Consider the following 17,454-nt stretch of genomic DNA (forward strand, 5'->3'; position numbering starts at 1 on the left):
GGTGAAGTGTAGGGTGATCTGAGAACATCTAAGTGGAGGCAAGTCATTGCGGTCTGGGGAAGAGTATCTTTAGCACAAGAACAGAGAGGCAGTGTTCCTGGCCTGTTGGAGGATGAGTGTGGCCCAAGCATAGTGAGCAAGGGCAGAGTAATAGGAGTCAAAGACTGAGGGGGGTGGGCAGAACATGGTGAGGGGTCATGTGGGCCGTAGGAAGAACTGGAGCTCTGCTTTGAATGAGATGGAAAACCTTTGGAGAGTGACAAAGGAATGGTATGAACTTGAGTTTTGTAGGGATCACTCTTGCTGCTATGAGAGTGGGTGAGATGGCGGGAATGCTAGTGCAGAGACCATTTAGGAGGCTTTATCGGTAGAGCAGGTGACAGATGGCAGCTGGGTAAAGTTGCTAATGAGTTCGGAATGTATTTTGAAGGCAACACGTATTGTATTTACTGATGGATTGGGTTTTGCGGATTTAGAGAAGGGCCAAGGACAGTTCTAAGGATTTGGTTGGAGCATTCGTTTTGGGGTTAATAGTGATACCATTTACTGGGTATGGAATTCTAATAGGGTTAGGGGTTAATCAGGAAAACACCACCAGGTCCAAGCAGATCTCTGTTTTGAAAGAGTTAAACATTTGGTGGACTACCTCTAATCCTTTAAGCTAGTGTGGGTCATTTTTAAAAGTAACTGTAATAATGTTAAAATAGTACCCTTTGTTTACGAGTAAGCTATATATGAAGTGTTGCCTTCTTGACAGGGTTACAGTTAGATTTAGCATATAACCTAGGATAAGAACTTGTCACCACCTACATATCTTTGTATTATGGTCTGATCTGGTGGGACCTTGACAGAACATGAAGGAATGACCAATCTATGAACACTGCTTCAAGCATGTCCACATCAGGAGTGGTTTTACTCTAGGCTCCACAGTCACCTTCAGAGCTTGTTTAATAATACCAGTGCCCAGGCTCTAAGCTGTACCTGCCAGATCAGAATCTTCAGGATGGACACCCCTATGTGTGCATGCTGATAAAGCTCCGAGGATTCTGGTTTACCCTGGGAGTTGAGCAGCACTGGTGTCCTCTGTGAGGCTGTCAGTCTCATCTGTGCTGGTGTGGATTCAGACCTTCTATTATTTGTATTTTATTCCACATATCTCTATTAAATGGCTACTGCGTGTCACATACTATAAGAGATACAGGGTGACCAAAACAGTTATCCTGTGAAATATGCAAGCATATACTGAAATTGTGGTAAAGTAATGTAGTAAGTATTTAAGTAGCTGAAAAATAAGCCTGAAGAAAAAGGGAGCAGATTAACTGGGAGCAGATGTCAGGGGAGCCTTCCCCTTGAGAGGGTGACATTTGAGCTGGTTTAGGGTAACAGTTCACTAAAGAGAAAAAGGGGAAAGACATCCATACACAGACAATGCCATATTGTTCCCTGAAGGAAAGATACATAGCCACAGGGACACTTCTGTGAGTATAAGCTGAAACCATTCAACTGAAATGTTGGGGGCCTTAGTAGGTAGGAAATAATAAAGGGTTGCTAGCTCTTGTTCCAGGAGACCAGAACTGAAAAGATAGATCTAATCAGGACATTTTGGAAAATAATCTCTAATGCATCTTGGTAAACAGTTGCCGTTTAGTGTCCACATTTTCAGGAGGTTGGCAGTAAAAAAGCACAGTTTCTAAAATTTGAAATCATTCTACTTGTCTTCTTCTGTAGGTTGGTACAGGTCTTGGGCCTACACTGGAGTTTTATGCACTTGTATCTCAGGAACTACAGAGAGCTGACTTGGGTCTTTGGAGAGGTGAAGAAGTAACTCTTAGCAATCCAAAAGGTAATGCCTATCTGTAAGTTAGTTGATTTGTGTTACTCAGATCAGGTAATGGACTCTGACAGTTTGTTAAATATATTTAATTTCTAATGGACAACTGTGCTTGCTTTCTGTTTTCTCATTTATCAAATAGGGAAGGCCTGTCCAGTTCTAGAGGACTTCATTCAGTGATCTGCGCTCCAATTTTGAGAATACTTAATTTCTTAAATGTTCTTAGTTACCAGGTTTGGTTTTGTTTTTGGAAACAGCATCTAAAGTTTGGTGAATTGCTTGTTTTTCAGGAAGCCAAGAAGGGACCAAGTATATTCAAAACCTCCAGGGCCTATTTGCGCTTCCCTTTGGTAGGACAGCTAAGCCAGCTCATATCGCAAAGGTTAAGATGAAGTTTCGCTTCTTAGGAAAATTAATGGCCAAGGCTATCATGGATTTCAGATTGGTAAGTTTAGGATGGTTCGCTTTTTGCAATTTTGGTGTAGAATGTTCTGCACAAGTACCTCAGTCCCCTGTATTTACTGCTATATTTCAGAGCAGTGCTTCTCAAACTTTAATATACGTATGAATTACTTGGGGATTTTGTTAAAAATGCTAATTCTGATTCATTAGGGCAGGGGTGAGACTGTCCCACTGTCCAAGATTCCAAGTTTTTCTACCAGCTCCCAGGGCAAAGTTTGACATTACCTTTATAATTCAGTATGAAAGTTTGTGCATGTAAGTAAACTTCAATGAATTTACATTAGAGTGCTATTTTGAAAATAACCCAAGTGATCAGTATTCGTAGAGATTGAAATGTTTCTGGACATTTCTTCATTTCTTTTTCTCTTGAACTTCTGGCCTCAAGCAGTCCTCTCACCTTGGCCTCCCAAAGCACTGGAATTACAGGCATGAGCCACCATGCTCTTGTCACATTTGACAAAGAGGCACTTTGTCATTATGTTTAAAACATTTTCATCTGTGGCCAAGTTGACAGGTTCACTTTAACTGAAGAGTGGGCGGTTTATCAGTTATTTTAGAAGTTCCGTTTAGTTTTCTATTTTAAATACAGTAAATTTTTTCCCTTAACATTTTTTTGCTGTGGGATATTCAATAATACAGACTGCAATGGAATTGCATGTACTTAATCTAAAAAAGAGTAAATTTCTTCAAACACTTCTTGGTGTTTCAGAGTCTCATGTAAAATGTGTTAAGGAGAATATGTCCACCATTGAAAAATTCCTTAAATATTGCACAATGGTTAGAACCCCAAATTGAAAGAATCAGTTTTGTTTAGTGGGAAAAACAGTTCCTAACTACAGAATTTTTTTTTTTCTTGGAGATTACTTGCCCTATTAATATTTAAATGATCTCCTGAAGTGCATTAGATGAAGGTAATGCTGGAAGCTCAGTGTGACAGTTAAAATGTTATGCATATTCCATTTCAGGTGGACCTTCCCCTTGGCTTGCCCTTTTATAAATGGATGCTACGGCAAGAAACTTCACTGACATCACATGATTTGTTTGACATTGACCCAGTTGTAGCCAGATCAGTTTATCACCTAGAAGACATTGTCAGACAGAAGAAAAGACTCGAACAAGATAAATCCCAGGTAGGCTTAGAAGAAACAGTCAAGTGGATTAAATCTTTATTTTAGAAAAACGAGGTTTTTGTTAAAGGCTTGTATTTGACTCAGTTGTCATAGTAATGTTTTATTTTAGATTTTAATTCTTTTATACTAAGTAAAGCATATGATTTCACAGTGGGTCACATCTATATTTACAGCAGGTTATAAACATCTTGATTAGCCAATAAAATGTAATCCTAAATCAAACCATAAATAAGAACTCCTTTCAATTAAATTTTAGATGGACATATTATGTATCTCGGCAGATATTATATCATCTTTTAGTAAGCATTTGAATCAGTAAAACTATTCTCAGAACAGATTTATTTTCAAGAAAGGTAGCAGTCTTGTTTCTAGAGATCTCAGGCAGATATTTTTTAAAGGTCACAGTGAGTGCCAACAACTATTTCTTGTAATACATGTTGTGGTTTCTCTGTGACATCTCATAGATAACCTTGAACTTTGTATCATTACTGTATACTTTTAATGTATATAATTAACAATAGATAAATTATTTAACTCAATCTGCGATTAATAATTGTTCTATATCTGGTATTAGAAGAAAACAAGGTTCTCTTTTTTTGTAGCACAGATCCAAAAACTTCTGTTTGGGCTGGTAACATGAACCAATATTAAATCAGTTCTCATTCTATAAATTAAATAAAGTAAGAATAGCAAGTTGAGATTCTGTAGTGAGGGAGAGTGTCACCTCTCCTGATGAGTTGGAGAGGATCTTATAATAGAGGGATGAGATTTTAGAGTGCCTTTTAATTAGAGAGAAGATATGTAAGGAGATGCACTTTATTTCCCATATTAATTGTTAATTATTTGGTGCTGTTTGGAAAAGTAAGTCTATTAAGAGAAATTGGTGTTCAAAGAGGCTAGGTCCATCATTTCTGTACAAAATCTGTCATTTTAGAATTTTTAGAACCATTTTGGTTTTCACTTAGCAACTTGGTAAGTTTTAAACTATTACAGTGTTGTTTAGGATTATCTCTTAGGTAAATAATGGCAAAACAAAAAGAGGGAGGAACCAAAAAACAAGTAAAACTGGAGGCCCTGTTTTAGATACCTTACATGTGTGAATTTATTTAATCCCAACAACAACCGTGTGAGGTTGGGGTGTTGTTGTTACCTCTATTTTACTGGTAAGCAAATAAAGGCAGACAGATTGAGCAGCCCGCCTAAGATCACACACCTAGAGAACGCAGAGGAGGAACTCAAACCCAGGCTGTCTGCGTGCCTACACACCATGCAGCTCCGCTATATATGCTTGTCTCAAATGCAGTATGCTGCCACAGTTCTCTTGTTAGTAGTGTTTTGTTTTGTTTTTGATATTTGTTCTATCTTTTATTATTCCTGATGTTGTCAATTTAAAAGTATAAAATGAGTGGCACAGAAGCCACACCCCAGAAATTGACACAACCAACTGTGAACAAGAGAATGGTGGCATTCTGAAAAACACATCCTTTTTCTTTAATAAAGTATACTGTTTATACTTTATTAAAGTATAAATAAAAGTGACTATTCACTTTAAGTAATATGCCACCTTCTGGGTATTCTGAATTATTTGGAATCCTAAACAGTATTTAGTTTGCTCTTTAAAAAATGACTTATTAATCAGAACTTCTAACCATGTCTAGTTTAAATGACTAATTTTCTGTACCTTAATTGTTAGCCTATAGGAATTTCATAAATGGAGGCGTTTCCAATTTGGAAAGTCATTTGTCTTCTTTGTCCTATGCTTGATATCTTCATTTTTAGATGGAATTTGCATTTTTGTATGTCGGTTTTTGATCCCTAAGTTTAAAAAAATTTACATAGGCCTTTCGTAATATGAGACATTTAAAAAAGCAAGTAATAAGACTGTTTTTAACATCATCTTTCAGAATATTGCTTGTCTTTTCTTAGAGATTTCTTGGAACCATTTTTTTTTTTTATTTTTATTTTTTAATCACAGTGTTGCTGCATGGATACAAATTTGTTATGTATCAGAGGCCAGAAGTGATTGAATGAAGCCTCTCCAGGGTATTCTGTAGACTTGAGCTTTGCAGGGGGAAAAAGTTAATTACTATCACTAGATATAGTACATTTTTTGTATTTAGTTTCCCAACTGTATTATCAGTGTTTGCTGTATACTTAATACAGTATTGAATTCAAGATTAGCCTAAAATTCATGAAAAGTTTTTCCGATTCTGGAGTCCACATTCTTAAAATTAACTAGTATGCAACCTGTTATGCACTTACTGTGAAATTTGATTTGCATGTGCTTAAATTGAGCAGCAGCAGCAGCTCATAAGAAGCATTTAATCACTCTTACACTTACTCCCTTTGTGATCTCAGTGACTTGTTCATATGTAAATTATGACAGGAAAAAAAATTAGCCAAGAATTAAAGGAACCCATCAACTTTATTAGGATATCTTTTATTTTTTAAAACAAACTGTGAGTTAATTTTGCTTGACACATTTCTCCCCCATTTGTGTTTTTTAGACCAAAGAGAGTCTACAGTATGCATTAGAAACCCTGACTATGAATGGCTGCTCTGTTGAAGATCTAGGACTGGATTTCACTTTGCCAGGGTTTCCCAATATCGAACTGAAGAAAGGAGGGAAGGATATACCAGTCACTATCCACAATTTAGAGGAGTATCTAAGAGTACGTAACTGTGCATCTTTTGGTGGTAGGCCAGTTGTGAGGATGGAGGACTTTGCCTGATTGTACCTTGCTTCTGGCTGCACATGCTGTGGCTTGAGACCTGCCACATCCCCAGGTCCACTGCATGAAGGCTGCTTTACAAGGCCCTAGTTTCTCTTTGCTCTTGAGTGCACATATCACATATTTCTTGTCTTATATAACCTTTAATTATTTTTCCTCAAGCCTTCAGGCTAACAACACTACATTTTCTTAGTTTATGTTTTTACTAAATTGCGTTTTTGCATTTCCGTCAAGGCAGCTAGGTTGACAGAATTTACTCCAGGCACATGCAGTGCACACTTCTATGTTTGGTGACACCTTTCAAATTACTAACTTATGGGCCGGGTGCAGTGGCTCACACATGTAATCCTCCCAACACTTCAGGAGGCAGAGGCCGGATAATTACTTGAGGCCAGAAGTTCAAGACCAGCTGTTGCAACAAAGTGGGGGCCTTGTCTCTACAAAAAATGGAAAAATTAGCTGAGTGTGGTGGCATGAGCCTGTAGTCCCAGCCACTCACGAGACTGAGGTGGGAGGGCGCTTGAGCTCTGGTGTTTGAGGCTACAGTGAGCCAAGGTTGCACCACTGCACTCCAGCCTCGGTGACAGAGCGAGACCCTTTCTCTCAAAAATATGTATATATGATGCTTGACTATATTTGCTAAATTGCAGAAAAATAATTTTACATTGAACGCAAATTATATGTTAAATTACAGTTATATAGTTCCTTATTATCAACGTTTGAAAAGTTTATTTTGGTTTATTCCTAACATTGGGTGGAAAGGGCATTGGATTTAGGTCAGAATGGCCACCTACCCCTCGAACTGACTTTTCCACTGATTTGCTGTGGGACTTTAGATGGAGCCTCTGAAAAACTTCATCTTCAGTTTCTTCATTGGTTTTAAGAGAGAGACAATACAGATTAAATAATAACCAGCCGGGCACAGTGAGTCACAACTGTAATCCCAGCACTTTTGGAGGCTGAGGCAGGTGGATCATGAGGTTGGGAGTTCAAGACCAGCCTGACCAACATAGCGAAACCCTGTCTCTACTAAAAATACAAAACTTAGCCAGGCATGATGGCGCGCACCTGTATCCCAGCTATTCAGGAGGCTGAGGCAGGAGAATTGCTTGAACCTGGGAGGTGGAAGTTGCAGTGAGCCAAGATCGCACCAGTGCACTACAGCCTGGGCGACAGAGCTGTTTCAAAAAGCCAATAATATTAATAACCATAATCCCCTGTTACTTAACAGTTCTGTGATTCATAAGTAATTTCTTTTAATATTCAGTGGGACTGTCTTCTCATCCTGTTTCTTCTGACTTGGTTAAAGCTATTCTTCCATCTTACTAGCAAATAATGAGTTAACATTTAGATTAAGGTTATCTCAAGATAATTTATAGTAATGCTGATAACTTTCTATCAACAAAATAATAATGTTTTCATTTTTATCTGAAAATGTTGTTTCTCTACCCAGTGGGTTACCCAAAGTCATTGATGGCTAGGTAATGTTGGATCAATAATAGTTGCTTTTTCTTACCCTTCAATTGCATGTTGACTTCATTTCCAAGCTTTGCCTACTTCTGCTAGGAAGCACACTGCAGACAGGTTAGGTTCTAAGAACTTAACAGGATTTAGAACTAAACATTTTACATTAAAAATTAAAAACCTGGACTGGGCGTGGTGGTTCGCGCCTGTAATCCCAGCACTTTGGGAGGCCAAGGCAGGCGGATCACAAGGTCAGGAGATTGAGACTGTCCTGGCTAACACAATGAAAATCTGTCTCTACTAAAAATATTAAAAATTAGCCAGACCTGGTGGCACGCGCTGGTAGTCCCAACTACTTGGGAGGCTGAGAAACAGCTTGAAACAAGAAGGGTGGGTGTTGCAGTGAGCCGAGGTCACACCACTGCGCTCCAGTCTGGGCGACAGAGTGAGACTCCGTACCAAAAAAATAAAATAAAAATCCTTAATAGTGGCTAATTGTGATTCTTCAAGCATTACCTTTAATTCTCAATAACATTTTATCCTCTTGGGAAATTGGATTCTCATATAGTAAGGTAATAAAAACCATTGGTTTTACACAAGTGGACTTTTGTTTTTATTTTTTTTCAGATGGAGTCTTGCTCTTGTCGTCCAGGCTGGAGTGCAGTGGCGCGATCTCGGCTCACTGCAACCTCTGCCTCCCAGGTTCAAGCAATTCTCCTGCCTCAGCCTCCTGAGTAGCTGGGATTACAGGCATGCACTACCACGCCTGGCTAATTTTTGTATTTTTAGTAGAGACAGGGTTTCGCCGTGTTGGTCAGGCTAGTCTTGAACTTCTGACCTCGTGATCCGCCTGCCTCAGCCTCCCAAAGTGCTGGGATTACAGGCGTGAGCCACCATGCCTGGCCCATAAATGGATTTTTAAAACACACTAAATATAAATGCACATGGCATTTTTTTACATTTTGGTATTGGTCAGGCTCCCACGTTAGATGTCGACCTGACCTTTTACTCATGTAGTTTTCTAGCAGATATTTTACAGACTGAATAACTTGTTCATTTTTTATAAAGTGATCCAGAAGAGTGTTTCATTGTACTTTGCCACATACTAAATAGTAAAGAGATTTGAAATCTTGTCACAGTTTTTTGAAAACTTTCTTTTTGCAGCTGGTTATATTCTGGGCACTAAATGAAGGCGTTTCTAGGCAATTTGATTCGTTCAGAGATGGATTTGAATCAGTCTTCCCACTCAGTCATCTTCAGTACTTCTACCCGGAGGAAGTGAGTAGCTTTTATCTAAAAGAAATGGTCATTTCAAGTTCTGTACCTATAAATTTAGTGGAGTGTTTATTGCTGCCTAGTCAAAGACTCTATTTGCACAAAAACAAAACAATGGGGGTTTGATAGCAGGGGACAGATGTTTGGGAAAGACAAGGAAATTTCCTGAGCAAAGAAGATTGTTAAATAGGCGTCCCCTCTTAGAGACTGGGGGAGTAGGGTCCACGCGCGACAGAGTAAGCATAGCATCTTTGTCAGATGAGACCCTCAGTGCCATTCGGTGGAGAATGGGGACTTGTGCTGTGTGTGGCGTGTTCTGCATGTTTCTGAACTTCTGTGGAAGCAAAGAGACACGGAGGGGGATTTACTTTTTTTTTTTTTTTTTAACTAAACCTCCTAGATTGGATGAGACGTTGTTTCCCAAAGTTAGTCCTTGAAGTTTTAAGAAAGTATTATAAATTATCTAATTGCCAACAGAGAATACTTCTGAGAATGGAAGAAATGGATTTATGTGCTTGGTTTCTCTAGCCATCTATGTTAGTCTGTTTTTACATTGCTGATAAAGACATACCCAAGATAGGGCAATTTACAGAAGAAGGTGGTTCATTAGAGTTCCACATGGCTGGGGAGGCCTCACAAGCATGGCAGAAGGTGAAAGGTGCTTCTCACATGGCAGCAGACAAGACAGGAGAGCTTGTGCGGGGAAACTCCCCTTTTTAAAACCATCAGATCTTATGAGACATATTCACTATTATGAAAATAGCCTGGGAGAGACCCGCCCCCATGATTCAGTTACCTCCCACTGGGTCTCTCCCACAACACGTGGGAATTGTGGGAGTTACAGTTCACGATGAGACTTGGGTAGAGTCACAGCCAAACCGTATCACCATCTTTATTTGAAGTGCCAACTCAAAAGAACTGCTCACTGGGAGTGAGATGTCATAGAAAGGCTCTAGAATGTGTCCAGTTTCCCTCAGTTTTAAAACCTTTTTGTTTTTAGCGTGTACATTCACTACTGACTGAATCTGTAAATTTTTGATTGACTTAACATCTTAATCTCAGTAATATTTGTGTCTACTTTGGTTTACTACCTTTTTTTTAAGCATGTAGTGTGCCTGATACTTGTCGGCACTGCTCGTCACCTGGAATTGAATCACGGTCCTCATCATTTGCTGTATAACCTTATCCAAGTTACTGTATCTGATAGGACTGTTTGATCAGTAAAATTGGGATAACCCCTGTTACAGAGTAATGAAAATTAAATAGGCTGGGCACAGTGGCTCAGCCTATAATCCCAGCACTTTGGGAGATGGAGGTGGGAAGATCACTTGAGCTCAGGAATTTTAAGATTAGCCTGAGCAACATAGTGAGACCATGTCTAAAATAAAAATAAAAGTAATTAGCTGCGTGTGGTGGTATGCACCTGTAGTCTCAGCTACTTGGAAGGCTGGGATTGAAGAATCACTTGAACTTAGGAGATGAAGACTGTAGTTAGCTATGATTGCACCACTACACTCCAGCATGGGCAACAGAGCAAGGCCTTGTCTTTAAAAACAAAACAAATATATATATGTATATGTATATATGTATGGTACTGGACAGTGAGCATTATATAATAGATATTAAATTTCATTGGCCTCAAATTGGATTTTCTCAAAATAGTATACAGTCTTCTGCAAATCAGCAGTTAACCAGAGAAAGACATGGTTTTAATTTGAAACTGATGTTAGATTTTCTAAGGACATGAAAGCATGTATTGCTTTCTAATATTCATTCTGTAATATCTAGGTTGGTCCCCATACAAACAACTGTATAACATAGACATGCCTCTCTACAAAGCATAAAGACCTACCCATTTGCTGTGTCTTAGTTCAGCTTGTTTCTCCCACTTCTTTCTCCAGCTCAATATTCTCTTCTTTGGGATCTGTTATTATATACTTTTGTGTTTCTGAATGCCAGGATTTATAAAATCTCCCTGATTAAAAGCAGATTATCAATTTAAAGCACCTAAAGTAATGAGAAGAAAGGAAAACTGAAATCAAGAGTATCAGGTGTTTTTGGTTTAAGAGAAAAGGGTTCTCCGGAACCAAGTCCTTGTAGATGGGCAGGGTACTTAATAGTGTACAGCTAAAAAGGATATGGAATCTCTCAATTTTTTTTAGAAAGAGGTCCCAAGCAGAAGGTTTTAGTACTGAGACTGATACTCTTGTGTGGTACTTGGGTAGGGTCATAGCCAAACCATATCACCATCTTTATTTGAAGTGCCAACTCAAATAAGTTGGCACTTTATTTTTACTCAGGTAAGCAGATGTTTCTTTAGTAATTCTTTTTACCTTTAAACTCACAGCTGGATCAGCTCCTTTGTGGCAGTAAAGCAGACACTTGGGATGCAAAGACACTGATGGAATGCTGCAGGCCTGATCACGGTTATACTCATGACAGGTAAGTATTGGAGTTCTCCAGTTTCTCTATTGATCTTCAAGAATGTGGAGAGGGGTGTGTACACGCACACATATGTAAACAACAAAAGTTGGAGTGGTTCATTTTAAAATATGTCTGCCTGTTAATGGATGCTTGCTTCTGTTTTGGCCTTATTTCTCTCAAGATGGCAAATTAAGACCCAAGAGTTACTTTCTCAAGTATTTCTGTGAAAATATTAGGGGTTGGTGAATACAGATTCAATCCTGTTCCCCATTATTACATATATTAAAGCAGAAATATGTGTACAGTACCAGATCAAGCCTTACTTATTACAACTATAATCATTCCATTTGAATTCTAGCCATAACAGAAACAAATTGAGTACGTTATAATGGAAACATACATGTAATTTAAAAGTGTTGATCTATCTAATTTTGAGAAGTTTACAGTCAGTGATCTGGTGCAATGTGATTAAAACTATTTTAACCTGATGAAATAATTTTGGTATATTTATTTCTGTTATAGTCGGGCTGTGAAGTTTTTGTTTGAGATTCTCAGTAGTTTTGATAATGAGCAGCAGAGGTTGTTTCTTCAGTTTGTGACTGGTAGCCCAAGATTGCCTGTTGGAGGTGGGTATGATGTTGATGTTTAGCATTTACTCTCCCTATGGGTGTGTTTGTGGGTGTGAAACTGCAGTACCATCAGCAAGAGATTCTTTATTTCATTTGCAGTGCCTCTTAGTTATTCTAGTATCATCATGTTTCTTACAGTACGTTGAGACCACTGGCAGGGCAATTCATAGGGAATGTCTTAAACATATTGAAGGATTACTCATGCACATGTAATGCTGGTTAGATAAAATTCTAGACCATTTGTACTTCTTAGTTGACTTAAATGAGAATGGATTCTAAAATCTGTTTTTCTCACATTGAATCTTAATGTAAGTTAAATTGGTATTCTGTTGTTTTTGTTTTGAGACAGGATCTCACTCTGTGGCCCAGACTGGAGTGCAGTGGAGCCATCTTGGCTCACTGCAACCTCTGCCTCCTGGGCTCAAGCTATCCTCCTGCTCCAGCCTCCTGCATAGTTGAAACTCCAGGCACACAGCACCATGCCTGGCTAATTTTTTTTTTTTTTTTTAAGACGGAGTTTCGCTCTTGTTACCCAGGCTGGAGTGCAATGGCGCGATCTCGGCTCACCGCAACCTCCGCCTCCTGGGTTCAGGCAATTCTCCTGCCTCAGCCTCCCGAGTAGCTGGGATTACAGGCACGCGCCACCATGCCCAGCTAATTTTTTGTATTTTTAGTAGAGACGGGGTTTCACCTTGTTGACCAGGATGGTCTCGATCTCTTGACCTCGTCGTGATCCACCCGCCTCGGCCTCCCAAAGTGCTGGGATTACAGGCATGAACCACCGTGGGTATTCCATTTTAAAAATCAGAAGGCATAAAGAACAGTTGCCTCCATGTTATACATCGATTTTTTAAATGACAAAGCGTGTTCCTTACATGTCATGTATATTGAATGTGTAGTTACCAAGCAAGAAAGAATACTTTGTGTGTAATATTGTATGGCACAGCAGTTAGTGTTTTTTAAACACTTAAATTCTTCATCTTTCTTTTTCTCTTAATCAGGATTCCGGAGTTTGAATCCACCTTTGACAATTGTCCGAAAGACGTTTGAATCAACAGAAAACCCAGATGACTTCTTGCCCTCTGTAATGACTTGTGTGAACTATCTTAAGTTGCCGGACTATTCAAGCATTGAGATAATGCGTGAAAAACTGTTGATAGCAGCAAGAGAAGGGCAGCAGTCATTTCATCTGTCTTGATCACAACAAGAAATGCAGTGTCTGCCTGTTACAGCAAAAGAAATAAATCATGATTTCTTTTCTTATGTATCACCTGAGTCAAGGAAACATGTTACGCCTTCTTGTTGTAGGAAAAACGGCTTGCAGATTATATAAAGAGACACTTGGTTGATATTCATTAATGGCCCTATGGACTTAAAGTGATCAGGCCCTAAAACGTTGTTGTGATGAGGTTTCTTTAGCAAGTTATTGTTTAAATTATCATTTATTTGATGAGTGAAGTTTTTAACATGCTTTGCTGTGTGAAATTTAAAAAAGGGATGTTTTTCCAGGCTGGAACAATAAATGTCGCTGTGCAGTTTAATTCTGGGCTGTGTGTATCCATCTAGCTAAGTCTGCAGTTTTGTTTCCTCCAAAGACAACTGTTGTACATAAGTACAGAAATTAAAGCTTACATGTATTTGACAAATGTAGTTTAGTAGACTAGCTCTATGTGCTTTTCACTTTCCTCTGATTTCCTCTCCCTGATTCATTATTGTCTGTGCAGCTCACAGTTTTGTTTTTTTTTTTTCCTATACAACACTCACAGTTCTCAGATTTTTGTTAGCCATGGGCTTTTGTTGTCCCATGTTCTCTCCAGCTAAGATCTAATTTACAATTCATTGGATTGAAATATATTGAATATAATTCAGTCTTTGTAACTAGGTAGACTTTTCTTATAGCTTAGTTTTAATATAGTTTAGGGTATTACTGGCTTTTTGCCAGGTGACACACTAGGACTGTTTACATGGCAATTCCAGTAGCAACAGCCTCTGGAATGAGACAAGGAAAGCTCATTTGTTTCTTTTATGAAGGTTAGAAAGTCTACAGCTTGGGCTGGCCGGTATTTATTATTCTGCAGCCATAGCATTTTAAATTAACATAAATTTTTTAAACAAAATTAGCAGTTTTCCTTCCCTGTTGGAGTAAAAATTCTTTTTTCTCTGCTCTTGTTTTAAGTTTTTGTTCATCATCTTCTTTATTCCACTCTCTTCCCCTCTCCCAATACTGATTTGGGACAAAACAGTTCAGCCTTTGTCTCGATGCAGATAAAAACACCTGTAAGCCGTGCTGTCCAGTCATTTTATGTGCTGATTTCTCAAATCTGCAATAATCCATCAGGTTAATGTTTTTACCTGAAAATAAAGTTTGCTTCACCTTTTTGTTTATAGTTTTGTGCTGTATGCATAACTTTCAATTGTATAGATGTCTTTCAATGCAAGTCAATTGATATATCTCCATGATTCAGGTCATGGATGATTTTGCTATTCAAACAATTTATAGTAGCAACTTGAACATAAAATGTGAAGAGAAAATGGGAGGAGATTCCTTCCTAAGGTCCAAAATTAAGCCTGTGGCATAAATTTGAAGGAATTTTCTATAATTCATCTCTTTGAAAATGAGAGATGACCTAGTTTTTTTATTGAACTTTGAGAAATCAATTTTCTTTGACTGTTCTGCAAGTCTTATTTCATTGACATAGAAGCCCTTTTCCCTATCCCACCACCCAAAAGAAACTCAATGGTTTGTTTGACATAGATTGCTGTGTCAATTTACACTTAAATGGCCTTATATGGAAACGTCCCCTCCTGAAAGTTCACTTGGGCAGTGACCCCATTAAGTGGAAGGAACTGTCAGAGGAGTTGGGGGCAGAGTTGTCTCCCTGTCTCTGCAGAGGCTCTGACACGTAAATGGCTTTTCCGTGAAATCCAAGAAGGTAATTGTGTTTCTGCAGTTTTCACCGCTAACAGCAGTTGCTGGGCAGCTTCATCAAGTGAAGTTAAAGACTGAAACAATTTGTTTTCAGCTGTTCTGGTATCTTCCTGCAAACTAAGCACAAGGATTTTTTGTGTGAACATAGCATTTTGTTCCTGATTTTTAAAGGGTTCTGTTAAAATTCAGACATGTATAAACAAAATAATGTTTTATCTGTACTTGACATGTTGCGGCCCTGGCAAATCTGGCCTCATTGATTCCAGCATCTAATAAGTATATATGGTGATTTTGACTCAAACTCTAAAGTCTGAGTGTTTCAAAATCAGTAGTTATCTGTTTAAAAGCCTCAGCCTTTAGCTTATTCCTCCTTCAATACATGGCACCTTTGGTTAATTTGGGGCAGGACAACTCTTCCCATTTGAAAGCAATCTCTCGGCACAGGCCTTATTACATCAGAGGGAAAGGTATATACTTAATTTGCTATTACTCCAGTTATGCCTTAAATTTATTTGCTTGGTAATCCTATCAACAAGCACTAGTTTTTTAGTATATTTTAAACACTTAGTTGGATACAACTGAGATTTTGTTGTCCTTTAGTTCTTGCTGAGATGGAGTCAGCTGTTAGTCATAGCCAACACCGAATTTGTGTTGTCATTTAGACAGTTACTGATTTGATTTGCTTTATATATGAGAACATATTTGTAACTGTTCTACTTTAAGAAGGAAGAGGTCACTAAATGTAATTCCCTCTTCCTATCCCCCCAGAAAACTGAACTGTAAATTCTAAGTAGACTAATTGAGAGCAGACACGGAGTTTCAGATGCCTTAGCCAAACCCAGCAGAAACCTTTCACACAGCCACTCATTATAAGAAATGCAGATTTTTCTCTTCTCGTGCTTGTCTCTGGTTCCCTGCATTTGTAGTGACAGAGAACTTTCTTTCACTGTAGCAGAATATAAGGAAAGTAATTATGCTTGAAGCCCCTCTTTCCTGGGTTTGAGTTAGGTACATAACATGGAAAGGAGTGGTGCCTTCAACTGAATGTGATCACTCCCTATTCTGGAGTGACTTCCCTAGGACATCTTATACATCCTCTCCCCAAAGGCCAAGGGACAGAGCACTAACTTCAGTATCCAAGAAATCAGATACGAAATTCTTGATTTTCCACACTGAGGACTGTCACGTGTAGTTGTAAGTTTGCCGTCTTCCCTCTGGCTTAGCAGGTGCTGGGGCTGTACTCTCGATTCCTGTCAGTGAGCATGAGTTCAGGAAATGGGAGTGGAGTCTATTCCAAAAAAAAAAAAAATGTGATGGAGTTTTTCATAAAAGTGCATTCATATGCCAAATCCTTTTTGGAGGATTCTGGATGCTATTGTTCATTTCTCTCTTAGCAAAATGATCAAGCCTTCATTTATTTTAGGCTTTGTTTTTTGATCCATTTTGTTTTCCCTGCTGTAATGAGAACATTGTTTGGAAATGTCATATTCTGTATTTATGATTCTCTGAGAAATGCTTTTGTATGAGTCTTAGGTTTGACATTGCAGTAGTTGACATACACGGTAAAGGATAACATAGTGACAAATCACTGAAGATGCTTCCTTTGTTACCTCAAAAAAGAAATCCAGACAAAATAGCATTTATAAATATAGAAAACAGGATTGACTGTTTTCCAAGAACTTCAAGTTAATTCTTATGCAAGGAAAAGTTCTTAACGCTAAAGACTTGTTCTGCATAAAGGAGACATTCTTTAATAATGGAAGAGGTGGTTTTATTTTTACTACAAGCCGACTCATATTTCCAAACCTATAACCAATTGCTGATCTCCTGTGTAAAGCATTTTTTTTTCCTTTTCTCTGAAACAGTGATTTATATGAACTGTTGGAATAATGGAACCTCAAACTACAGATGTGTATGTAAAATTGCATAAATGCACTGACTTCCTTCTCCCTGACTATATTTTTAATAAACAGCATTATCCTACATGGTCAGTTTTATTAAATTATACACAACTAGAGGGTAAGAAGTGGTATGTGCTTGCATGGGTGACTTTTGGAAAGCTTCCTGTTTTGGTAAGTAATGCAGTGAGTGAACCTAGCTTTTTTTGGAGGCAGATGGTGGAGAACACTGCAGAAGACAAATATATTCAAAAAGGTGGCCCTGCTACCTGCTTATTGGTGGAGGGGTTGCATAAGGTATCCCTATGCACTGGCAAAATAGTGCCCTTGGCATTGAAAATGTGCACAGACAATAGAGCCTACTGTTTGGAACACTCTGAAGTCATTGTGCTTGACTTTCATGCCTGGCTCTTCTGCCCTTAGCAAATGTCCAGTCTATTTCACTGAAACAGAAAAAGCAAAGTAGAATTGATTTAGAAAAGTGAAAGATGGATTTTTGTTAGAAGAGTGATGACCGAATTTAATTTTTAAAAGTATGTGTACACTCAACACAACTCATATATATGCACATATACACGCACACATACATTGTCTTGATATAACTGCCTGAGGGAAAAACACAGGTTTCCTTTGGTGAATCTCTTGGTCTGTAAAATTTCTAAATTAGAGATGAAAGGCGC

The 17,454-nt window shown here is 38.4% G+C and overlaps 1 protein-coding gene across 24 annotated transcripts in view; it reads left to right on the forward strand.

Annotated features, from left to right (window-relative positions):
- TRIP12 (thyroid hormone receptor interactor 12) overlaps positions 1-16,859 on the forward strand; it is a 159,121-nt gene extending 142,262 nt beyond the window's left edge. For all 24 annotated transcript variants that reach the window (XM_021676899.2, XM_012434063.3, XM_021676897.2 and 21 more), the window contains 8 exons: positions 1,729-1,843; positions 2,122-2,276; positions 3,259-3,423; positions 5,931-6,095; positions 8,784-8,897; positions 11,242-11,336; positions 11,841-11,944; positions 12,949-16,859. In XM_021676899.2, the coding sequence (XP_021532574.1) occupies positions 1,729-1,843; positions 2,122-2,276; positions 3,259-3,423; positions 5,931-6,095; positions 8,784-8,897; positions 11,242-11,336; positions 11,841-11,944; positions 12,949-13,145 (1,110 nt within the window). In that variant the 3' untranslated portion in view covers positions 13,146-16,859. The remainder of the gene's footprint in view (positions 1-1,728; positions 1,844-2,121; positions 2,277-3,258; positions 3,424-5,930; positions 6,096-8,783; positions 8,898-11,241; positions 11,337-11,840; positions 11,945-12,948) is intronic.
- Positions 16,860-17,454: the final 595 nt, after the last annotated feature.

The sequence above is a fragment of the Aotus nancymaae genome, unplaced genomic scaffold (assembly GCF_030222135.1).
Source record: "Aotus nancymaae isolate 86718 unplaced genomic scaffold, 86718_ANA_hifiasm-v0.15.2.pri h1tg000008l, whole genome shotgun sequence".
Lineage (NCBI taxonomy): Eukaryota > Metazoa > Chordata > Mammalia > Primates > Aotidae > Aotus > Aotus nancymaae.